We start from the raw sequence: 26512 nt of genomic DNA on the forward strand, positions 1-26512 counted from the left end.
TGGCATTGTACTCTGAACACTGGTTCTTAACCTCTAAATTTAGAAAGACCCTACACATGACAAGGAAAAGATCACAAAATTGTGTTTTATACTGCTCACGTGGTGTGTGGCATCCTCAAAACAACACATGAAAAATGTAACTTGCTTGATTTTAATAAAAGTGCATAAAGAGGTTTAAAGCACAATTAAGCAGTACTTTTTCTGAAAAAAAAAATGGGTTGATTTCCAAATTCCACGACTGTAGCGACCGAGGATTTTCGAGATTCCACTGTACAAAATGAATACAATTTTTTAATTAATATACCATTAATACAACGTATTGGTTTATTATTATAAACACACAATGATTTTATAGTTAGCATACAGTACAGTTCAATTCAGATACAATTTAACCCTTTAACACCTGAGCCTATTTTGTCCGAATTTACATGCCTTTGATGTTGCCTTTACATTTCAAAGAAAAAATGTTCACAATGGCCTGGTTCTTTTTTTTAAGACACCATAACCATAATGTCTAAACTGTTGTTTTCTTCACTGACTAATTACAATCAGCATTTTGGACCCAAAAAGACACCAAAATAAAACCCAAAGTCTTTTGTCAAAATTTGAAATATTGATGTCCCATTGACAAGCAAACATGCTTGACAAACCGTTTTGACACTTGGTAATATTTATTCAGCTTGTTAAGGCCGAGTTATACTTCCGCGTCAGACCTACCCCGTCAAGGAAGAACCGGGTTACGACCCTACGCCGTAGCCTGACGCGCGCCTCTCGAATTTTCTAACCTTCGCGTCACGTAGACGTGTATGACGTGGCGAAAACGGACTGTGATTGGTCCGCTCAGACTGTTGTTTCCGATTTAGCGCGAAATCACCGCCATTGTAGAATAGAATCAAACATTATTTTCTACACGCAAAAATGGACCAAGCCGACGGGAGTATCATCGAAGAGCAAGTCTCGTCAAGACATTATTGTGATTGCCTAATGGCAAGGTCGGAGATTGAAAAAAAAAAAAAAAATGGAAGAACCACCGAGACGTGTGTGTTCGGAATCGAGTGGCCACATGAAGCGGTGACCCAGTCGGCCAAAAACTGCCAACTTTTTATCACTTTATGTTGTATTTTTGGTTGGTGCACTTCATCATTTATTGTGTACATATGTTTGCTGTGAGTCTGTGACTTATTTATGTGTAACACTTCAAGTATATGAAGAATAAAGCACAGATTTGGTGTCAAAAGAGTTGTTTTAATCTTTAATTTTCAATAACAGACAGTTCACACACACGATACATCATCAGTGATTGAGAGAGCCTCGGTGCTTTTTATGATAACGTTAAAATCAAGGCTCCCAACGCGACACGGCAAACAAATCGGGCTGGAGGGCTTTGCAGACCTTGAACGCAGTGCTCGACGCCAGTTTGAAGCTAGCCGCGACAGCTAGCTCTCTCCACCCGAGTCTAAAACTCTCTGTGCGGCATCAAAAGTCGGCCAGACCGCCTCGAAACCGTCTTCTGCGTCGCCTGCCCCTCAGCATTTGTATGTTCAATATTTATTCAGTGTTGATGAGCAGAATATTTACTTTCAAGAGTTCCATCTTGCATTGTTTATTTTTTGTCCGACTAGCGGAAGTCAACAAGCATGCCCCAAAACCGTACAAACATAATGCCACATCCCTCTAGTGGCTTGGCGGTGAATTACAGAGCAACGCGTTCCCTCAACGCAGAACTATCGAATGTCGAATGACGCCGTAGTCGCTGCACCGTCACCGCAACTCGGGAGTATAACTCAGGCTTTAGGATGATCATTCAACAGAGAAAAATAAGACTGAATAGTTTTACATTTGACAGTTCAACACAAACAGCAGATGGTCATAGGCGTTTTTGGCATTTATACATACTATGGTGCCAACAGGTTCTAAACAGTAGATCAAAAGTGCAAAATAGTCAATATATACTGTATATACATATATATCATCTAACACAAAAATGGTTTGGAGGATATCTCTTTTTAAGTTTAGGTGCAGTGTATCACAAAACTGAGTACACCCCTCGCATTTCTGCAGATATTTAAGTATATCTTTTCATGGGACAACACTGACAAAATGACACTTGAACACAATGAAAAGTAGTTTATGTGCAGCTTATATAATAGTGTTAATTGATTTTCCCTTCAAAATAACTAAAAATATAGCCATTAATATCTAAACCTCTGGTAACAAAAGTAAGTACACCGCATGGGAACTACGTACATCCCTAAATGTCCAAATTGAGTACTGCTTGTCATTTTCCCTCCAAAATGTCATGTGACTCGTTACAGGAGTGCTGTCAGCATTGCTGCAGAGATTGAAGAGGTGGGGGGGTCAGCCTGTTAATGCTCAGACCAGACGCCGCACTCTACATCAAATTGGTGTGCATGGCTGTCACCCCAGGAGGAAGCCTCTTCTGAAGACGGTACACAAGAAAGCCTGCAAACAGTTTGCTGAAAACATGTCAACAAAGCACATGGATTACTGGAACCATGTCCTATGGTCTGATGAGACAGGCGGGCTTTCTTGTGTACCGTCTTCAGAATAGGCTTCCTCCTGGGGTGACAGCCATGCACATCAATTTGATGTAGAGTGCGGCGTATGATCTGAGCACTAACAGGCTGACCCCCCCACCTCTTCAATCTCTGCAGCAATGCTGACAGCAGTCCTGTAAGGAGTCACATGCCATTTTGGAGGGAAAATGACAAGCAGTACTCAATTTGGACATTTAGGGATGTGCGTAGTTTCTAAGGGGTATACTCACATTTGTTGCCAGGGGTTTAGATATTAATGGCTATATTTTGAGTTATTTTGAGGGGGAAAATCAATTTTATAAGCTGCACACGGACTACCTTTCATTGTGTCAAAGTGTCATTTTGTCAGTGTTGTCCCATGAAAAGATATACAGTGGGGCAAATAAGTATTTAGTCAACCACTAATTGTGCAAGTTCTCCCACTTGAAAATATTAGAGAGGCCTGTAACTGTCAACATGGGTAAACCTCAACGATGAAAGACAGAATGTGGAAAAAAAAACAGAAAATCACATTGTTTGATTTTTAAAGAATTTATTTGCAAATCATGGTGGAAAAGAAGTATTTGGTCAATACCAAAAGTTCATCTCAATACTTTGTTATGTACCCTTTGTTGGCAATAACGGAGGCCAAACGTTTTCTGTAACTCTTCACAAGCTTTTCATAAACTGTTGCTGGTATTTTGGCCCATTCCTCCATGCAGAGCTCCTCTAGAGCAGTGATGCTTTGGGGCTGTTGTTGGGCAACACGGACTTTCAACTCCCTCCACAGATTTTCTATGGGGTTGAGATCTGGAGACTGGCTAGGCCACACCAGGACCTTGAAATACTTCTTACGAAGCCACTACTTTGTTGCCCTGGCTGTGTGTTTAGGATTATTGTCATGATGAAAGACCCAGCCAATTCTCATCTTCAATGACCTTGCTGATGGAAGGAGAGTTTCACTCCAAATCTCTCAGTACATGGCCCCATATATTCTTTCCTCTACACAGATCAGTCGTCCTGGTCCCTTTGCAGAAAAACAGCCCCAAAGCATGATGTTTCCACCCCCATGCTGCACAGTGGGTATGGTGCTCTTCGGATGCAATTCAGTATTCTTTCTCCTCTAAATACGAGAACCTGTCTTTCTACCAGAAAGTTCTATTTTGGTTTCATCTGACCATAACACATTCTCCCAGTCCTCTTCTGGATCATCCAAATGCTCTCTAGCGAACCGCAGATGGGCCTGGATATGTACTTTCTCGTTAGACCTCGTTAGAAGAAGTTAGACCTCTATGACAGCCAGAAATCTTGCTTGTTCGTAGGTCACCAAATACTTATTTTCCACTCTAATTTGGAAATAAATTCTTTAAAAATCAAACAATGTGATATTCTGTTTTTTTTTTCCACATTCTGTCTCTCATGGTTGAGTTTTACCCATGTTGACAGTTACAGGCCTCTCTAATCTTTTCAAGTAGGAGAACTTGCACGATTGGTGGTTGACTAAATACTTATTTGCCCCACTGTATTTAAATATCTGCATAAATGCAAGGGGTGTACTCACTTTTATGACACACTGTATGATACCCATCATCTATCAAAGGTATATACTGTACATGCAATCAAGCTTCTCGAACACACTCATCTATATACAAATTGAAAAGAATTAATTGTGAAAAAAACGAAATATATATCATTGAGAAAAAGTCTTTTCAAAAATATTGACAATGAGCTAGTTCAGTTAAATTTTATCAGGCATGCCACTCAGTTCTTCCTTAAACAACACAAAGGGCCATGTGATACACTACGTCACACAGCCCACTCTTCCGCCATTTGCGCTGTCAGCCTGTCATTCTTCCCAACTCGCCGACTCATCCGAAGAAAACAACGACAAATCTGGTCCATCTTCTTCCTCGAAGTAAAGTATTAGCTTGCACTAACTTTAGTTTTTGATTCATTCTGCATGTTTCAAAGTCACTAGCTCAAGCCAACCAGCCATCGCTTGCTTCTTTGCCTCCCTTTCCTAAGGTGGCGTCTCACTTGGCAATTTATTAAAAATGTTCATATTAGGTTCATCCTTCTTGACCTCACAACGGCTCCTTGGATATGTAGTCTTTCGTGGTGCTTTCAGTTTTGAAAAAAGGACAAGAAATAATGGAAATATGGACATAACCACATGGTCCATGCAGCCTTTTAATGCTTATTTATGAGGGCAATAAAACTATAAAACTCAAATGGCATGATCTCCCGTTTTACTTGGTCGATTGACTTCAGGTAAAAACGGGCATGGACCTCAACTTCCGCACTTTCAAATTAGACCAACCAGCAGCATGTGGGTGACGTATTTACAGCGTGACAAGGCGTATTGTTGCTGAAAACATGCCTAAAAATGACTGGACACAGGTATGAGCAGTCGGGTTAGAAGGTGTTTTTTAAGTGCCAATTTCACCAGCAGATCCGGCCCATTCCACCATTTTGGTCTGCTTTTACTTTGATAAACCAAGCCCACTATCAACCATTCACTGAGCAATTCAATATTTCCTTCTCTCAGGTAGAGGACAAGATCGGGCTGTTGTTAAAGGAAATGAGAAGAAGCCTGCTTATCGGTGAGTAACAGTCGGTGGTGTTCATTCCACTTGAGTTGCACATCTGGTCCTCTTTTATAGGCTTGTGCTTTGTATACATATATCAATCTAATTTCCTAAAGTTAGAGATAGTATAGCACCTACTTCATATTTCAGAGTTCTATTCTGGACCATGTATATTCGGACATCATCTTTTTGGCTCCAAACACAACAACGAACAAGATGCTTTACTGTAAATGCAGACATTGAGCTTTAATTTAAAGACACATTCAAATCAGGTGAACAGGGAAGGAATTACAGCACTTGTGCCCTCCACTTTGTATTTTTTTTTCCTAAACGCAAAGAAGTAGAATTTTATGTAACAGTTAAGCAAGAGTGTAGGTTTGGTCTCAACATTGGTATGGACGATACAACAGTATAACCTGAATGTATACTTTTTGCTGGGGACGGGACATTAATAAGACCAAACAGATTGGGTGAACGGAGATCAGAGCAACATTTCTCCCGAAATGAACCTAAATAATTGATAGGCCAAATGATCATTGCAAAATAAATCTGTATTGACTCATACTAGCTTTCATGTGTACTGGTTAAGGTGATGCACCGTTCAATTCAAACCTTTGTTTTCAAAAACCTCTAAAGAAACATTTTGAAAACTTCCAAAATAAATGTCTGGATTTTATTAGCAAATTTAAATTGCAATTTTTGAATATACCTTAAATTATATTAACATACACAATAAATACAAACTTGTTAATAATCCCTTAAATATTCAGGAATGCAAAAAATAACATTGTCTGTCTAAATAAATCACTTAAATATAACTGATAACACATCTTAATCAGGTAAAACACTACTGCTTTTGTCCACAAGGACAGCAAAACTCAACAAACTCAACTATGATTAATTTATGACTATCCGAAAAAATGTCTGCATAGGCTGGAAATAAAAATATTTTTAAATCGATAATATAGAAAATAAAGAAATACATTTTCAATAAATGCAAGTGATCAGCCAATCAAACGTGGGTTTGAGGGGGGAAAATGGACCGGTACATTCAGCAAGTGAAAGGGGTAAATAAATGTAAGTCTGAACATTATGAAAATAATTCATTTAATAATGGTAGGATCCTTACAACATATGGGAAAAAAGTCTCATTATATAATGCAAATAAGGTTGCTTAAAAGTGGGGTCAATTTGGGCATCCTGAAAAGTTGTTAGTCTTATGTCCCTACTGTCCCTATGCAAACCTATGCCTACGAAAGCCTACGCTGTAATTCCTGCACCATTTTCCTGATTACGATATAAAACCCTCATGAGAAAGTCTTATGATTTTAAGTAATAATTAATAATAGCATTAATTAAAAGCAATTTTCAGCATATAGCTTACTTCAGAAGTGTGCTATCAACTTTGCATTTATCAATCCCTAAGTTGTAGCATCAGTTTTAAAAATGTCTGTGTCACCTGATGAACAGTATATTGATACCGGTCAAGATGATAAAGAAGAGCATTTCTGTCTTTTGACGTTCCAAAAAGAACAAGTCTGATTGCAGGTTGCACTGCCTTTTTTATTCTGCAATTACCCATGCACTTATGGCCCATATTTTGCCAAACATAACCCATTTGAAGATGTCCTGCATGTTTGATATGTTGTTTCCCAACAATAAATCACACACATACACAAACGTCACTCTGTTCTGATAGTGTTATAACACTATTATTCGATCGATCATTGATAGTTGATTGACAGTGTTTAAAATGTGTACAAATATAATTACAGTATGTGGTCAGTGCCCCCAGCCTTAATGACCTGCAAAGAACAACACAAGTACCCCAAACCCGAGTGTATCTAAAATACATTTTAATCTTGCTCAAATGTCTTTTTTCCAACAATATTGTTGACAGTATTCATCAGCATCATCACCATCATTTCCATTCTACACAGAACTATACAATCATGTAAATTGTTCTACATCAAGGCACAAGACAACAGCCCATTGTAGGGGGGGAAGGAAACCAGGGGGGATCCTGGGTAGGCTGATAGGGGTCCGCTGGCTGGATGACGCTACGCGATGGGAGGGAGGTGAGGTGCAAACACTTGGTGAGCACGTTGTTGTTGTTTTTAATTCTTTTCCCATGATACGAATGTATAAAAGACAAGAAGTGTACACAAACTAAAGTGCTTTTTTGGACCAAAAGCAGGATGAAAACTTGTTGTTTCATGAATGTGAGTGTATGCAAAGGGCCAGTCCACTGTTGATTTTCTGCTTCATTGTTGTTGTTGTTGTTGATATTGTTTTACCCTTCTTCTTCTTTTTTTTTGTGTGTTTAATCCCAATGTTTTCTCACCATGTGTCAGTCTGCATGGAACACAAAAAAAGAATATATCAGTTTACTGAAGGAAAAAAAATTCAAGCATGTCCCCATAAGATTTAAGTAGGAGGTTGAAAAATATTGATGCTGTTGGTCCGGTTTAAAATGTAACATTATTGTTTTACTTTTTAAACTTTTACAGAATTTCTTGTCCAGAGAATTAAGACAAAAAAGCTAAAATCTCAGTTAAGAAAATTAGAGAAGAAAAAAGAAAAGGAAAATAAGAAAAGCCAATCCACACGAAAGTATTTGTTCTGGAAACTGGAAACTGTCAATATACTGTAACTACATAAAAATATGAATTAAAAAATACTTGCAGTTGAAAAGTTGTTAGTGATGAGTACACATATTTGTTTTAACTACTGTTTAAACATTACCAGAATAAAATGTTAGTTTAAAAAGACACTTGAAACATAGTCACATATATTGTCTATTGTAAAAGGTTAAAATAAAATTTTAACTACCGTGTTTTAACTAACATGAACATGTTGTGTAGAACTTCTGTCAATAACTCGTCTAATGTTATCCAAAACCTAATTTCAAGAAAAAATGTTTTGGAAAACCAGTTCAGAGTGTATCCTGCCTACTGCCTGTAGTTAGTTGGTATAGGCTCCAGCACCTCCGCGACCCTCGTGAGGATAAGTGACATGGAAAATGAATGATTGAATGAATGTTTTGGAAATATTCCAATTAAAACATGGATATGCCAACATTTTAGTTTTTTTTAAAAATGGTGAAAAAAATAATAATTCATAAATGTAATTTTCATAATTCATGACAACCTAACTAGGCAAAAATATTACCGTAGTTTTAAAATCTCGTTGAACTATGATAAAATGTTTGCTAAAATCGGATTTTTTTTCTGTCTCATTGGTTCTATTCAAGTATGGATATATGCTGTGCTAATTTACCTTTTCCCCCAATGTGTGTTCAGACGCTCACATGGCGATGCTTCTCCTCCGCCGGCCAAAAGCTTTTGCGCCAACATTGGTGGGTACAAAGTTGCTGCTGCCCATTCCTCCCGACCGGCTGAGGAAGTCCGCCAGGCGGTGAGTAACGCAGGTGGCTGTGTTGCAGGCTCGTTTCTGTGCTGTAACGCTGCTTCAGGAGAAGCAGAGCAGGTGGTTAAGATGGTTTCCCCCACAAAAAAAAAACATTAATACACAGTACGTCATTTTTTTTTTATATGTAGAACTTCTGCTTTTGTTTATAGAAAAATGTTAAAAACCAAATACAGCCTACTGAGATGTTAGCCATACGTTAGTTATGACTGTGCTAAAATATGAGTTAAAACAAATACACTTTTGTGTTGCATCGATACTGATACTAGTATTAATACCGCACTAAAATTATTTCATCGGTATTGCAGAGTACAATAAAATAATGTGCTGATGCTATGCAATATGTACTTTACGAGATCTAGTGTGCCAACTACTGGTCGCCCTACCCAAGATGGCCGCCAGCCATGCACACTGCCGTAAAAAAAAAAGGAGCACTTGTCGCCCATCCCAAAATAATTATCATATGTCCAATTGTGCAGCATCTATTCATCGTTCTTCTGTGAATTTAAAGTTTATCACAAGTAAATGTCCAATCCATTTGATGTGGGAGGGTGCCAGGGTGCCTCATATTTCAAATGGATTGCACTTCAAGCGCTGTCAGTGGCACGCAAAAAGGTGAAAAAAAAAGATTCTTCCTTCGGCCTAGGCGCACCTTCCAGTACATTAGTTCATCACTAACAGACATCAACATTTGAAGTAGGAGGGTGGCAGAAAATGAACGTTTGTTCTTTCATTGCAAGGCCTCCCACTTCAAATCGATTGGACATCTAGCATCTTCAGTATCAGACAATGAGTTAAGCGGTGTCTGACCCAGCCATGATCCCATTTAGTATTAAATGGAATAAAAGTTGTTGGTTTTTTTTTTTTTTTTAAACGTGGTATCGGTACAGTTTTGGCATCGTTCGATGCCACACAGTCTGGTGTCAGAATCATTATCGGGAGCCAAAAAATAACTGATACATGTTTAACAGTTGCTCAAATGTCACTTAGTAATAACACTTTAATTAGAAAAAAGAAACCTACGCTAATGTTTAATCACTTGAGTCTTAGTTCTGAGGGTGTAATTCCCCTCGATTATTGGTTTCCACCCCTTTGACAATACAGAGGTTGACAACCTTTTTTTCTCAATCAGGTGGACCTAATGAACTAATATAGCTTTGGAAAAAAAGAAACAAGGTAACCTTATTCCTTTGGTCTCATGGCCAGATGTTTATCTTTGTTGTATGTATGTTTGCTGTATGTCTATAATTATAAATACACATCTTCACACTGCCGCTGTATCACTGTCATCATACACAAACCAGTCTCTCTTTAAGATCCAAATTTTCGGACGATAAAATCCAATCAGCAGTCCTAGTCCCGGCCCACATTGGGCCAGGTGTTACACTCATATATTTATTTCAAATAATTTCTCTAATCTAATCTTCTTAAAATGTCAGTTTCAAGAGGTAATTAAAATTTCTACTGTACCACCAAAATGTCCTTTGCAACATATCACTAAATTTAGTTTTAAACTAATATGCTAGAATACCTAGTGGCTATAGCAAGCAAAAACAGTTAGCTAACACCTATCTAGATAACATGAATATTAAACCAGAACTACTTATTTAGTCATGAAAAGTTAGACTTTAACTGCGCTGACATTCATTAAAACTACGATATTAAGATATTAAGACATTAAAATGTTAGTTCACCTAGATAGTTTCAACTAGGGGTGTGACAAAATATCGAAATGGTGACATATCGTGATACTTTGTATCCCAAAAGGTTATCGATATGCTCCTGCCAAGAATCAATATATCGTTTTAAAAAGGTGTCAAGGGCTGTTTGCAGGCCATGACATTGACTGGATGAGTCTTTCTCCATGGAATGCTTTAACAGTTTTAGGTCTGTGGCATGATGCATTGTCATCTTGGAAAATGACAAACATATTTTCAACTGAAGGGATAAGAAAGCTGTCTAAAATTTCAATGTAAACTTGTGCATTTATTGAAGATTTAACCACAGCCATCTCCCCAGTGTCTTTGCCTGACATGCAACCCCATATCATCAAGGACTGAGGGAATTTTGATGTCTTCTTCAGGCAGTCACCTTTATAAATCTCACTGGAACGGCACCAAACAAAAGTTCCAGCATCATCACCTTGTCCAATGCAGATTCTTGACTTTTGACACCTTGTCCAATGCAGATTCTTCACTCTTGACAAGGTGATGATGCTGGAACTTTTGTTTGGTGCTGTTCCAGTGAGACCTTAAATGGTCCGAAATTACCTAATTGCCTGGCAACGACTGCCACTGACAGCCATAGATGTTCAATCCGTTTGAAGTGGGAGGGATGGCAGCGAATGAACGAATGTCCATTCGCTGCCATCCCTCCCAGTTCAAATGGATTTGACGTCTACTAGTGATAAACTCATTTCAATTCACACTACAAGCTTCTTTTTCTGTTAATTAGTTGTTTGTAGAATATCCTAGAATGATTTCCTGACCAATGTATCGATAATCGATGTATCGCTATATCGTCAGATCATCGCTATCGTTAGCTTTGTATCGCAAATCGTATCGTATCGTGAGGTACCAAGAAGTTCCCACTCCTAGTTTCAACACAATTACGCTGACATGTTCTTCAAATAAATGTACAGTATTTGTTCATCCTGTTGGTAACCTTGTGTATTTCATGTAGTTTTGATGTTGTTCTTACCTTAGTACAGAATGAGCTGAAAGGCCTCCCCTTCCTATTATATTACTTTCTTCCCTTCTTACATTTTCGAAAATTGCTTCTTTCTTGTCAAAGACGCTCAAAGTCCTTCATTTATCATAATGTCCAGAGCACACTTTATTGCACTAAATGAAAATTCAGCTAAGGCTTTCTGGTAGAAAAATATGTTTATTGAACGAAGAACATGGCTGCACCTGGTTAATCTTGTTACATGTGAAAAGTAAGCATGTGCGTCTGTGCGTCTGTGTGTGGTGGTGTACAGCAAAGAACATCTGATTGTCTGATTTAGGGCTGGGCGATATTGCCTGAAAATAAAATCCTTCATTTGGGGGGGGGGGGGGGGGGGGTGAAACGTACAAGTTCCTGTTTAATTGGTTTAAATCCCCCTTTGCTAAAACCAAAATTACAGTATTTTCCATATAATAAGGCACATTGGAGTATATATACCTTGAATTAATTACCTTTTTTAAAACTGTTTACATATTGGGAGCACCACATTATAAGGTGCAGTAGTCGTAGTAGTAGTAGTGGTTGAGGTTGTGTTATGTATCCACTAGATAGAACTGCGCTAAAGGGCATGATTAACGAATATTGATCTGTATAAAAGAGACATCGGATTATAAGGCGCGCTGTCGGCTTTTGAGAAAAATTGAAGGCCTTTGGGTGCACCTTATAATGCGGAAAATAAGGATGAAGTTTGTCTGATTATTCCTGCCATTTTGAGATTTGTTTCATTTCTTTGAATACTAAACATGCTGTGAAATCATTTTAATTTATACTGTATTTATTAGAAAAGGGGCATATCTGGTCCAGTATCAGTATCGGGTCCCGATACAAGTTTAGTTCATTGATAATTTCGATCAATGCGCCTAATCTCAGATCTCGTCATTTAAGTTGTATGAACGTGTTCGTGGTCCAAAATGTGATTGATGAGGAGTCTTTGCAGTGCTCCACAGTTTTTTTTTTCATTTCGCCACCAGATACGCAATACTAAAATTCAATTTCGGATCCACTTTCATGGCCAACGACAATGTTACGTGTATACAAGTCCATGGCAACTACCTATTTATAATGGAGTTGGCGACGTTCGGCGCAAATAACCTAGTGTTAAATGACTTTTAATGGAATTCTACATTTACTTAACACAAGTCAATTTACCTCCAAGGGCTCCATTTTGGACATTTTTGGCTCAAAAAGTGAGTTTTGCCAAGAATCAGGATTTGGCAAGGACCCTTCAGTGAGTCAAGCCCAAAATGAGCCACCCTCAGCACCCATGAGACAGCCATGTATGAGGTGGAACTCCCAACTCGCGCCGAGCAACCTGGCCTGTTAGGGCCTGTCGACAAGCCTTAAATCGCCCCGTTTTTTAGCTTTTACGCCCAGTTTAGGGACCACCTCTCAGGGGTGTCACTAGGCCTAAAGGATAGAGGGGCTAGCCCACAGGTGAGCCACAGGATGTGAGCAAACATTGTGCACAAGCACAAAAATTAACAAATAGGTAACATAGACTGAAAAATTATTGATTATTTTCATTTACTGTAATTTTCGGACTATAAGCCGCTACTTTTTTCCCTCATTTTGAATCCCGTGGCTTATAGTCCAGTGCGGCTTGCTTTTTGATTTATTTGGGGTAATAGGTAATACTTTATTTGACGGCGGGGTCTAAAGACTGCAACAAGACCGTCATAATTATGACATGAAATTATCATGGGCATTAATGAATGCTTATGACAAATATTAAGTGTCATCCGGCAAATTATGTCACTAACTCCATTTATGTCCACCTTGGATCTTTTACATCCATTCAAAGTGGAGATAATTTGAGGGTTGTACACAAAATGGCATCTTTATCTGTCATAAGTATTCATTAATGCTCATGGCAGTGTCATGTCATAATTATGATGGTCTTATGACAGTCTTATGGTACCACTGTCAAATAAAGTGTTACCAAATTCCATAACTAGCAATTGATGAAACAACTGGTAAACAACAGTAACTGAAGAAATAATTAGCATTTAGCAATTAGCACATGAATGTTGATTGTTATTTACATCTGTAGCACTGCAATGCATGCTAGGAGGCATGTTGGATGACAACAGTGTTGATAGCAGGTGGCAGCAGAGGTTGACTGTCCCCCACAAGAGAACAGTGATGGCCAAATGAAGCTTCTTGAAGCAATGAAGCTATGCAGCCAATTGGTTTAGAGCGTCATGGTGGTTCATTTGGTCATATGACAATCTTATGATGCCGCTGTCAAATAAAGTTTTACCAGTTGATATCTTTTGGTGTAAATATCCCATAATACATTGAGGACAGCTGCGGCTTATAGTCCAGTACGGCTTATATATGAACAAATGCTGTTTTCGTGTCAAATTTGGCGGGTGGCGTCTTATAGTCAGGTGCGCCTTGATGTGCAAAAATTACAGTAGTCTGTTTTCTCAATAATGTACATCAATAAACATAAGTTACAGTTAAGAATTATTATGCACAGCTTTATCGATGGTATTGATGATATGATGATCTCGAAAAAAAAAAAAACATTTTCTCCTGAATTTTTCAAATGGCAAGGCCTGAATAATATTAAAAGAAAAGAAAAAACAAGATCTAGTATCGGAATTCTATTGGGATTGACAGATATTCTGATTCAGGTACAGTATCTGTATCGGATCGGAATTGAAAAAACGCGGATCGATGCAACCCAAATATTGTTGTTTTATGATATCGCCATGTGATAAGGTAAATATGGATTCTGAACTGCTCCAGATGGTGCGTTCTTGCAGAACTAGTTTGTTTTTTTAACATCTACTAAAATATGCGCAGAAAAGAGTAACTGCAAAAAAAAATATATTGGGAAATTTATATAATTCGTTTTCATCAGTAAAATTGTACTGGAAGAGTCCATAAAATGGGTTGCTGTTATCGCCCAGCCCCAGTCTGACACCCAAAATGGACGCCTGTTTCATTTCTCTTCACATGTCAGTCAGGCAAGTCACGCCAACATGCACTGGCCAATGAAGACGACTGGGAGGTGATGACATAGAAAGAAGGCGGCAAGGGGGGCAGAGGATAACGGCATAAAAGGGGCTGATTAGACGGTATCAAACGTCTCGCCGTAGCTGGCGTAGCGCTCGCCGTCAGCAGCGCTGCGCTTCTTGCCGGGCGTTCCCGCTCCCACGTTGGTGCGCGGGAACGTCTGCAACTTGTGCAGCTCCTGAGAGAGTTTGCCCAGTACGCAGGTGCTGAGGTTGGAGCAGCGCTTGGTTAGCGGCCGGGCCATGCTGTCAGAATTGGGGTACACAATACATACAGATCACATGCACAGGGGTGGGATCGAGCGGGACAAATCAAACCATAACATGCAGGAAGAATCATTGGATCCCACTGGAATTCTTCGATTGCTTAACATTGGTTGAGCAATTTAATTCAAATACTGTGGCTAGCTATGATGTTGACTTTTTAAGCAATACAATATTTTTTCCACTAGATGGCAGAATATCATAATTAACCTGCATTTACCTACTGATATTTAGATGAGAGTAAAATTTTGGGAAAACCTATTCATACTGAGATAAAATTATTCATTACCACGATGCTAAAATTTTTATTTTTCCCAGTTTATAAGTACGGTTATTCAAATAGCAGCAAGAAAATGCTGGTTAAAAAGGCTTGCTAATACCACATACTGCTAGTACCACACTCGCAATCCGATGCTCATTGCTCATCCATAAGATCTCCAGTGGGATACATGCATTTTTTCAACCATGCATTTTGTACACAATATACACTGTTTGTTTTTCCTTTTTTTTTTATTCCCCTTAATTTCATTCACATTTTCAATGCAGGCATGCCAATCTTGCTCGTGCCGGCAAACCACTTTAAGAGCTAACGTCTTCTTTCTCACTTCATGCTCACTAAATCACCACCCACCCATCCTTTCATGCGCACATGATGCACCTCTCACCAAATCTTTTCCCCCCTTTTAACTACACATTTTTTTACACTCATAGAACAATTCCCATGCAAAGGACTATCATGCGCACTTCATTTAATGTATTATAATTTAGAGCAGGTGGTTCATGCGGGAGAGCCTTCATGACTGCTTGTGTTATTATACGTATGTTTGAATTCAAGGCCTTATTTCAAATTTAATTTAAAAAAATAAATAAAAATAATACAATTGTCTAGAGGATACACTTTTTTTTAGCTGAGGAGCATATTTTTTGAAGTTTTAATAACTATTGATTTGGGAATTCAACTGCAAAAAATATTGTTTAAAAAAATGGGAATTTGAGTAATGTTAAATGACCTTCGATTCCAATCAATTTAGGAAGTTGTGTAAAACCTAGATAAGCATGTGCCATGATTTTTTAACTTACATTCAATGCTGTTTTTTCTTCTTTTTTTTTTTTTTAAATTTAGTATTCAGTAATTCTAAATGTGATGCCTGCAACACCTTCCAAAAAAGCCGGTACAAATTGTTTGCCACTTTTAGTTGGAATTCCTTCATATCCTTAGCTGCTGACGATGGATTAGTCTCAATCCTAGTTCTGTTGGACCTGAGTGCAGCTTTTGACACAATCGACCATAATATCTTATTGCAGAAACTAGAATGGGACATAGGCATTAGAGAAGCAGCCCTCTGCTGGTTTAAAACCTATTTATCTAGTAGGTACCAGTTTGTCAATGTAAACCAGCAATCATCACCGTATTCCAGAGTCAGTTATGGTGTGCCGCAAGGGTCGGTCCTTGGGCCCATCTTGTTTAGACTATATATGCTGCCTTTATGCAATATCATCAGAAAACATAGCATTAATTTTCATTGTTACGCTGACGACACACAATTAGATTTTTCAATTAAACCTGATCAGATCAGGAAAGTGGATAAAATAAGTACCTGCGTCTCAGATGTAAAAACCTGGATGAGCACTAATTATCTTTTACTTAACCCTGAAAAGACAAAAGTCCTTATAATAGGCCCTAAAAGTGTGAAAGACTCTCTAACTTCCTTTAAAGTCACTCTGGACAATGTGAGTGTAGCCTCCATCACCACAGTTAAAAACCTAGGACCTATCATTTAAAGCTCATATTAAACAAACCTGCAGAACAGCCTTTTTTCACCTGCGCAACATAGGCAAAATTAGAAATATCTGTCTAAAAACGATGCATCTAAAAACGATGCATAAAAATTAATTCACGCGTTCATTACATCGAGATTGGATTACTGTAACTCCTTACTCGCAGCTTGTCCTAAAAGTTCCCTAAAAGGTCTTCAACTAGTCCAGAACGCAGCAGCAAGACTTTTAACAGGAACTAATAGAAGAGAGCACATCACCCCTAAAATTCAATTTAAAATCCTCCTTCTTACATTTAAGACCATTAACGGTTTGGGGCCATCTTATCTCACAGATGCTCTGGTTCCATACCACCCCAAAAGAACACTTCGTTCTCAGAATAAATGTCTACTGGTAGTTCCCAGGGTCTCTAAAAGTACAGTAGGAGCTAGGGCCTTTAGTTACCAAGCTCCTGTCTTATGGAATCAGCTTCCAGCTACTATTAAAGAGGCTGACATAGTCTGTACATTTAAGATTAGACTAAAAACGGTCCTATTTGACAAAGCTTATGGTCAGGCTAGTTGAAAACAGGCTGGACTCACAGTTCAGTCTAAGCTGCACTAGAAGCTATAATGCTGGGGGAAGTACAGCCACTGGGTCCTATCCCCAGTTTTTCACTCTACCTACCACTTGTCTTTACTTTATTTCTCTTTTCTAATTCTAATATCTAGTTGACTAGTCTCTTCATCACTAGTCCCCCGGTGTCCCCTTTCCCCCCTCCCCTCTGGGGGAGGGGCTATTTTTCAGCCGCAGCCGCCTGACCCCTGGCTGGATGGACGTCCCTGTTGACCCCCTCATGTTCCCTCACCCCATTGCATCGCTACAAACTGGAACTCCTTCTGCTAATACCCATCGTCAGTCCTGGTGCATCTATAGCCTGTCCGTCCTGGGAGTGGATCTCTCCTGACTGTGGATCTCCCCAAGGTTTCTCTTTTCCCACTGGGTTTTGGGAGTTTTTCCTTGCCGCCATGGAGGGTCTAAGGATGGGGATGCTCTGAGCATGATTTCATCTAATTCATCTACTGTATCTGCCTGTGTATCATATTGACTCAAAGCCCTCCGAGACAACCTTGTTGTGATATAGTGCTGTAAAAATTGAATTGAATTGAATTGAATTGAATTGAATTGAATTGAATTGAATTGAATTGAATTGAACTGAATTGAATTGAATCCTTGCATGTTATACAACCTTAGTTGCTTAACAGTATGGCCTTGGCTGACCTATTTTGCTTAAATAACAGCATACTGTATATTGTTTCCAAATCTAAATGTATCTCTCAGCATCTATGGTGCCTTCACAGCTTAACAAATTACCCATGCCAAGGGCACTAACAGACCCCCATTCCATCACAGACCCTGGCTTTTGAACTTTACCCTAAATCCAGATGGTCTCTTTCATCTTTGGCCCGAAGTACACCCATCATTTCCAAAAGCAAAGGTGTACGTAGCTGTAGCAATGAACTGTGTTGGTGGACAATGGTTTTTTGAAGGGTTCCTGAGGTCCTTAGCTATATCCACTATTTAATGCAGCACTGCCTTCGGGTTCAAAGTTCATGGGTAGTTAATATTGTTTTTGGGCAGGGATTTCCCCAGATTCTAAAAATCTTTGGTAGTGTTACTGACAAGATATGATGAAACCCTAAAAATCCTTTGCAATTATCCTTTGGGAAAAGTTTTTAAACCGTCAAACTTTTTAGGCTCACGCAGTTGTTCACATAGTGGTGAAACTTACGCAACCTTCCTTTTGATGGATGATCTTTTGAGACCTAATCATGACACCCAGCTGTTCCCAATTAACCTGTTAACTCGTGAAAGGTTTTTTTCACATTCCCCAACTTTTCCAGTCTTTTGTTGCACCTTTCCCAGCTTTTTTGGAACGTGTTTGTAGGTATTGAATTTGAAATGATAGAACATTTGCAAATAAAACAATAACATTCATCAGATTGAACATGAAATTTGTTATCTTTGTAGTGTATTCAGTTGATTACAGGTTGAGAAGAACTAGTATATCATAGTATTCTACTTGTATTTAGATTTACCACAACATCTGGACTTCATTGGAAATGTTGCATTTGATCGATATGTAAAATGGCTTCTCTGTTTGGAATTTTATAGTGAACATTTGGGAATTTGAGGAATGTGATAAAGTTCCACAGATGTCCTGAATGTGCTGATTTTTTTTAGTTCAAATAGTTTGATCGTTCAACGAATTTTAAAGGATGTGAAATTTGAAAATTATCCTCTGGTTTTAGTTTTTATGTGAAAATAGTATTATGTGCTAGGTAAGTTGAACATTTTGAAGTTTGTTCACTAAATATAGAAAGAAGCGGGTATTATGTGAAATACATAAAATATCCCTTAATTTTAGAGTTTTTGTGGGAAAATATGGTATTTTGGAAATTGATCAATAGCACACATTTTGAATTTTGTTCACTAAATATGGAAAGAAGAGGTTATTGTGTAAAATTTCTGCATCCATTATTGTAATACAAAATGTGAAATAAGAAAAACTGATGAATGTGGGGAAAAGAAAAAAATATTCCCCATAATTTCCTGAATAAGCTGAAGAGTTTTGGGGTGAAATGTGAAAGGTGAGAAACTTTTTTATATCTCGTTAACTTGAAGCTTTTTGTGAAGTGTCTAAAGTAGTCTAAAATAATAATAAACAGTGATATTAGTGTTAAAGTTAAATATATGAGTGTGGATGTACCTGTTGCCCTCAGCCACCTGCTGCTGCTCCAACTCCTCGGCCGTCATCTGCACAAACTCCTTGACGATGGCGTTGAGAAGCCGCCGCGCCTCATAGTCTGTCAGCGTCACCCGCTCCGACATGGACTCCAACACCGGTCTGCACGTGCAAACAAAGAAGAAAGAACCGTAACTTAACAAACAGAACTACAGGTACATTAAACGTGAGTAAAGATTGTTTGTTAAAACACAAAGACTCTAAAATCTCTGAAGAATAGTTTATTAAAACATATCTTCACGAAAATAATGGTAAACAGAAATATGAGCACGCTAAGATGATAGCTCAAAATCTGTGTATGTATGTGTGAAGGGGGGAGTGCATATGGTACCTAAAAAGTTTTAGTTACAGTAAGAAACACAAGCAAGGTAAAATATTAGTGAAGTGAAATTTTTTTTTTTTTTTACATAAATTTTCCAAAATTTTGACAAATTCACATAAAACTATTGTGGAGCGCTAGAAGGGTGTGTCCTCCCGGGTCAAATGGGATGGATGGATGGATGGATGGATGGATGGATGGATGGATGGATGGATGGATGGATGGATGGATGGATGGATGGATGGATGGATGGATGGATGGATGGATGGATGGATGGATGGATGGATGGATGGATGGATGGATGTAATGTGATGTGGGTGGGGTCAAGGTGGCGTGGAGGGGGTTTGAGCTGATGTCACAGGCTCAAAGAGGAATGACGTCGGCGTTAGAGGGCTGCCCGCCAACACTGTAAAACAATCTGCGCAAAGTGCCTTCTCATCTTAATGTGCATCTGCCTTTAGATATATTGTTACTGATGCTTTTACCAGGCCTTGTGTAAATATAGACAAAATGTTTGGACAATCTATTAGGCGCGTCTAGCGTTGTTTTGAAAAAAATTGTGCTGCCACCAAATTCATAATGTCCTCTTTTGATTCATATTCATACAGCATTGCCTTTGTTACTGTGGTGCTGTTCTCACATTTTCACTCTCCGCCTTTTCACAAAAAGTTGGAAACCACTCCCGTAGTGATGCAGAGAAACACAGTACTGTCAAAACAATTATTATAACTGTCTAAAATTAATATTGTGAATTTTCTCACATTTTTGCGAACCTTTGATTATAATAATTTATGAATATTTAAATAAAAAATATAAAATATATGCAGAACAATAATGACGAATTAGGAGTGTTAAGATACTGTATTTGAATTGAATTGTACAATTACTGAGTATTTTTGTTTTAAAATGCAAATTTTAAATATTAATATTAGGAAGAAGAATGCAAAAATAGTGTTGAAACCATAACTGAGCACATTCTTTACACAGTTCTTGTATCGGGGTCATTATCAGGTGCACCTAATAGTTTTTAAATGTCTATGTACACTTGCATTAAATGCCATTTCCTCATTTTTATCGGATTATAGTAATCAGCCTGAGAATGCTATTAGTATAATTGGATGCAACAACTTTTTAAATGGATTAGCCTTTATGACACAATGACATCTCCTTCAACTCATGCCGTTATCATACACAATATGCGCACGTTTGTGCTTACTGTACTCTTGTACCTTTCTAAAAAAGGTGGTAGCGTAACGCGGGGTGCGACTCTTACCTGGCTGGGGCGGCTTGCGAGCAGTACATCTGGCAGATAACCAGGGCATAGGCGATGAGAAGAGCTGAGACCTTCAACATGACCATGGTACCCCCCTGCGAGACACACATAACCCAAGCGCATACACTAAAAGTGCCATTTCAAGAATACCCTTAATGTCCCTGAAAGCAACCGACCAGGATGGAGGAACTGCAAGTTCTGGCGGGTGGGACATGGCTGCAGAAGTGTGCGTGTGTGAAGGGTGGGGGTGTGTGCTTACAATATATGTGAATGAGGAGGAGGACGAAGGGGGGGGGGGGGGGGGGGTTGACAGGGAGGAAAAGATGGTGAATCCAGCCAAAAATCTGTTTAAACAACACTAAAATTCTTAAATCAAATTGTTAGATGCAACAAACAACTAAAATCAGCTCTTTGTCGAACAACGCTGCTAGTATGTTCAAAATGTAGTTATTTTTTTTTTTTTTTTTTTTTACTTATGTTAGACATAACTATAATAAAATATCAGTTGTAATTTATCCACTCTAAAAAGTAATTTATTTTTATATTTCAACTTTTTTAAAATAACTATACTGAACTGTGAGTAAATATGTTTTTGTTGGGATATAACTACAAAAAATGCTCGGAGCAAATGCTCAACTCAATCATTCTTTAAAAACATTCCTGTGTAAAATAAATAAATAAATAAATAAACTGTTTAAGCTAAAAGATATCTTACCTAACTGTTTACTCAAAAAATATTAGCTAGAACTTGTTTAATCAATATAATTACGCTAAAATATTTGTTGAAAATGTTGAAAAATTAATATTCTGTGAATGTTTGTTGAAATATCAACTACCGGTAAGCTGTAAATGTTACAGCATTAGTTGTAATGATAATTAAAACATTAATATGCTCAAACATTTGTTAAAAAATGTTGGTTAAGAGAAAACTATGCTCAACAGATGAATGCAGAGGCAAGGAGGAGTTGAAATGGAGAGCTGACGGACAGGAGGAAGAGGTGGTGACTCCATCCAAGCTTCCCTGAGGAGTGCATTAGTGTAATGAGCTGCCATTGCCTCCCACACTCACACAAATGCTCCCTGTCCTATAGCCTATATACACTCTTTAAACCCCTCATTCCTTAACCCCCATTTTGGCCCCCAATCCCATCACAATGACCACATATCATATCATATCGCAAAACAAACACTCACCTTCGGCGAGAAGCACCAAAAATAAATAAATCTCAAATTTGCGGGACTTTGGGGTCCGAAACAGGCGCTATGAGCTGTGTTTTGGCATGCAGCACTGAGGCAGCGGCCCCCTATATATCCCGCCACCCGTGTTTGTGCATCGGATGTGGAGGTGGTTAATTTTCCCGCAGGCCAGCCAATCAGACGGTGAGCCGGGTCCAACGACAGCCAATGGGAGGGCGGCGGGGCACGTGTACGTCATCCGCACAGGCGCTCCATTCACAAAAATCCGCCTCATTTGCATTGATGTCATTCATTAAATGGGCAAAGTTACATTCCTCAAATCGATAAAGGACCCCCCCCATCTACTTTTTTTTTTTTTTTTTTTTAATGTCATGCAGCCTGGGCATGGGCCATCTACTGGTGATGGAGCACACTACACGTAGATGCACTCATTCATAACCTTATGCAATGACGTGACTCACCACTCAGACGTGGCGTAGCATGTTTTGGCAACTCACGACACGTTTGTAATACCAAAAAAAGAAGCGCAATGACAAGGGGTGGGTCCTGGTCTTTGTTCCAACTGTTCCAGCACAGACAGTTTAACCAATGACGGTTCTGCTGAAAAAAGAACCAACTGACTTCGAGCAACTGATTGCACTGACACCAGATTGGTAAAAAGGTTTCTTCTTAATGGGTTGGAACGGAAACCCGCAGTAACTGCGGCCCTTTGTGGAATAGTTTGCTGATCTATTGGGTTCATTGAAAATAAAGAAATATACAGTATGTACAACAATAACTAGGAAACTACAGTGGTATCTCGACATACGATCGCTTTGACACATGATCTGTTCGACATCCAACGTAAAATTTGTCTTGCCATTTGTTTCTACATCTGACGACATGCTCAAAATACCATGATTTATGACAGCGGCGCAGTTTCTTTGTTTTTCTTGTGAGAGAAATCAACATGGGTTCCAACAATGTTAGTGCAGGTGGAGAGAACAGGAAAAAGGTGAGGCTTAACATTGAAATAAAGATGGAAATGATAAAAAATATATATATATATGAGCGTGGTATGCGCATCCGTGAACTGGCTCAACAATACGGCCGTAGACGGTCTATGATCTCGGCGGTTAACGCGTTCGCCAGTCTTTATAAGTTAAGGTGACAATAATTATTATTTGTAACATCGCCAAAGAAATTGCCAGCTTCGTCAGGTTTTTAATCATTTATTTCGGAACTTGTGCAACACAACATGCCTACTGTCCGCCGCAGCTGAAAAAGTGAAGTGAAAAAGTCCTCCCTCATTCTGACATGTCAGTGCGTTCAGGTCTACCACGTAAAAATACATCTGCCACATTAGGACCCCATTCATTACATTATTACAGGTAGTATTATTACTATTATTATTATTATTCCAATTTTTATTTATAATTTATTTGTTTTGCTCTGCGTAATTGCTATTTGCAGTAGTACCACCAGTATTTATTAAGGATTTAGTGTAGGTTTTCGGGCTGTGGAACGAATTAATGAGAAAATCCTGCTTGACATATGACCATTTCAACTTACAAACAAGGTCCAATTAACCAATTAACCAATTAGCCAATTAACTTTGTATGTAGAGGTACAAAGGTAAAAAGTATATCCTTAACTATGCTGAACTGTTTTACTTAAACTTAATTTCAGTATTTAAAATTATTTTTAAAAATGTTTGATTAAAAAGTATTATAGAAATACGATTAGAAAATTGTTATCTAAACTATGCTTCAATAAAGTTTATTATAACCTAACCCCACTAAAATACTGAAATACTGTACGCATGGTAAAGCTGTAATGCATAACATTTGCCGCCCCTTTTGCTCCAGTCCTGCCTAAAATAGTCATCACTTCGATTGACGTCAAATGCTGTGTCCAATCCACACTTGCGCATCATGTGATAAAAATTTTATTCTCTGTTGACCGACAGCCGATGGTAGAAAAAGATCGAATTTCCAAAAGATGAAATTGTTGTATGTTAACGTTGTCTGAACTAATGTTTAGTTGCATTTTTACAAACAAGTAGCCTCGCTGCGCCCACTGTAAGATTAAACGCATAATTTCCAGTGAGCCAGCAATTTCACTAGTGCACAAAACACATAAAAACTATTTAGAAAATAGACTATAGCGAGATGTTAGGAACTGACTGGCTTAAACTGCAACGTGTCACCTCTCATAGTAGTGACTTCGGTCAAAATGATAAAGCTAACATTGCATAACATTTCTTTCTTTATTATTCTTTGTCTTTTTTCTCATCATCTTAATTAGTCTCCTCACTTGAGTTCAAAACTGCTTCCAGTTTTTCGCCATAATGCTGCCAAAATTTCACTTTTTTGGACACAAAAAAAAGGCCCATTCATTTCCTAAGGCAAATTAAATATTTCAGCTTCAAAATCTTCTTATTCTTTTTTCATGGCAATCTCATGATTACAACTTCAATATATTCACCAAACATTTGACAATTTGACATATTTTCAATTCCCACATTTTTGACAAACATTTCCCCTTTTTTGACCAAAAATTCACAATTTTCACCAATTTCCATTCATTTCCAATTGCTTGTTCAATATTTCGGTTTCAAATCATTCCCAATCCGTTTTCATGGCGTTCACATGATTCCCAACGTCAACATATTCACCAAACATTTCGTCTAGTTTCAAATTTTCGCATTTTCGAACAATTTTTTTTTTTTTTTTTTTTTTTACAATTTTTGACCTACATTTTACAATCTACCCCCAGTGCCATTCATTTCCAAGAGCGCAAAAATTTCAAACCTAACTACAAAGACAGTACTTCCATTTGCATTACCGTTTTAAAAAACCCCAACAGTCCAACCACTTCCTCAGCCATATAATGTTTGAGCCAATCAGGAGAAAGAGGCGGGAGCTGCAGACGTGACCAGGGAGCATGTGGTTGAGTACAGTGTTGGAGTGCAAAGCTGTTCTTGTAGATAGGTCAATTTCTGTTATGTCAGAAATACACTTAATTTCTTCATTACAAATATATCAAGAGGACTAAACGTCAAAAAAAGCCTTTCTTGATGGGAAACTATGTTTTTGCTTTTCCGCGAACCACTACATCATACTTGTACTGTCTTGCAAACCACAGCAATCCAAACACTTCTCCAGTCAAGTGATGTATTACCGTATTTTTCGGACTCTAAGTCGCAGTTTTTTTCATAGTTTGGCTGGGGGAGACTTATACTCAGGAGCGACTCATGTGTGAAATTATTAACACATTGTGATATCATTTCACATGTTATTTTGGTGTTTTGAGTGACAGTGATGGTTTGGTACACTTGTTAGCATGGTCTTTATGCTAGTTATCTGAATAACTCTTAATTGTTATGGCCACGTTCGCGTTCTGCCTTTGGCAATGTTTGTTCAATTTTATTATTAACTTTCTTATATTGAAATGCATGCTTTTAGTTTGTGGCACTTTCACGCCCAAGTGGGGGCGCACTTGCACTTGTTTACGCGAAGAAGAGCGCTCACACGCCAGAAGAAGACGGACAGTTACGCAGCATCTCTGAGCGAGTGGGCGAGAGAGAGAGAGAGAGAGAGACATAGAGAGACAGAGAGAGAGAGACACGGCTGCGAACCTACGTTCATTGTTTATGCTTGTAAAATATCTCTACAGAGGCAACACCTGTGTGTATCATCTTTTTTTGTGGTTGTTGTGTGTTTTCCACCTGCGATCGGACACTTAGAGCCAGTTGTGTGGTTGTTTGAACGATGTGCTAATGCTAGCGAACGCATGCTAACCGTTTGTGTCATAATAGCACCTAATTATCATTTACTTATGTTGATGCGAACCTGTTTGGTATCCAGGACGAAATTGATTCAGCAAATTATACGGACATCCAGCATCGTCATTTGAAAGTTTAGCTCGCTGTATAGCCAGGACCGAGCCGTAGCGTCCTGGTGAGGACAGTATATTTGCATTTCGTTGTTCATGCATCATGTAACATCATACTGTACACTTATTCACCATGTTGTTCTCTATTGTATTTTTATATTAATTTTCCTTTCAAGATGACATATCTGTTCTATGTGTTGGATTTTATCAAGTAAATTTCCCCCAAAAATGCGACTTATACTCTGGTGCGACTTATATATGTTTTTTTTTTCCTTTTCGTTGGGCATTTTATGTCTGGTGCTATTTATACTCAGGTGCGACTTATAGTCCAAAAAATATGGTAGATAGGTGAATTTCCCAAGTTGTTTCTGAAACACACTTAATTTCCTCATTAAAAAGGGGCAAGGAACATCAATAAAAGCTTTTTTGGACGGAAAACAATGTTTTGGCGAGTGTGACGAGAAGAGCCATCGTCAAATCACCAGTATATTTTGGGGGGTGGTTCCGCCATCAAACAGGTGTCGATTGGATCTTTCCCAGATAGTTATGTGAAATATATTCTTTGCGGGTTTGTGGAACAATTAATCTGGCGTGCCAGGTTAAGAAAATGCCATTAGAAATTGCGACGATAGTTTTGCTGTGATATTAGGCCACTTCCTGTTGATTTGGGTGTATTTCGGCGTCACTTCCTATTGATATCGGGTTATAATCAACAGGA

The 26512-nt window shown here is 38.4% G+C and overlaps 1 protein-coding gene across 2 annotated transcripts; it reads right to left on the reverse strand.

Moving 5' to 3' along the window:
- Positions 1 to 6687: 6687 nt before the first annotated feature.
- On the reverse strand, positions 6688 to 21988 carry LOC130916426 (calcitonin gene-related peptide-like). 2 transcript variants are annotated; one of them, XM_057837143.1, is made up of 4 exons: positions 20722 to 20859; positions 19094 to 19231; positions 8405 to 8591; positions 6688 to 7480 (listed from the first exon to the last, which is right to left on the reverse strand). In XM_057837143.1, exons 1-3 carry the CDS (start codon positions 20829 to 20831, stop codon positions 8432 to 8434), a joined length of 408 nt encoding a protein of 135 aa, XP_057693126.1. In that variant the 5' UTR covers positions 20832 to 20859; the 3' UTR covers positions 6688 to 7480; positions 8405 to 8431. The 2 variants fall into 2 exon arrangements, with proteins under 2 accessions (XP_057693126.1, XP_057693127.1); XM_057837144.1 differs by lacking the exons at positions 6688 to 7480; positions 8405 to 8591 and adding exons at positions 14361 to 14550; positions 21916 to 21988 and having other exon boundaries at positions 20722 to 20816.
- Positions 21989 to 26512: the final 4524 nt, after the last annotated feature.

Source organism: Corythoichthys intestinalis, chromosome 5, assembly GCF_030265065.1.
Source record: "Corythoichthys intestinalis isolate RoL2023-P3 chromosome 5, ASM3026506v1, whole genome shotgun sequence".
NCBI classification, from domain to species: Eukaryota; Metazoa; Chordata; class Actinopteri; order Syngnathiformes; family Syngnathidae; genus Corythoichthys; species Corythoichthys intestinalis.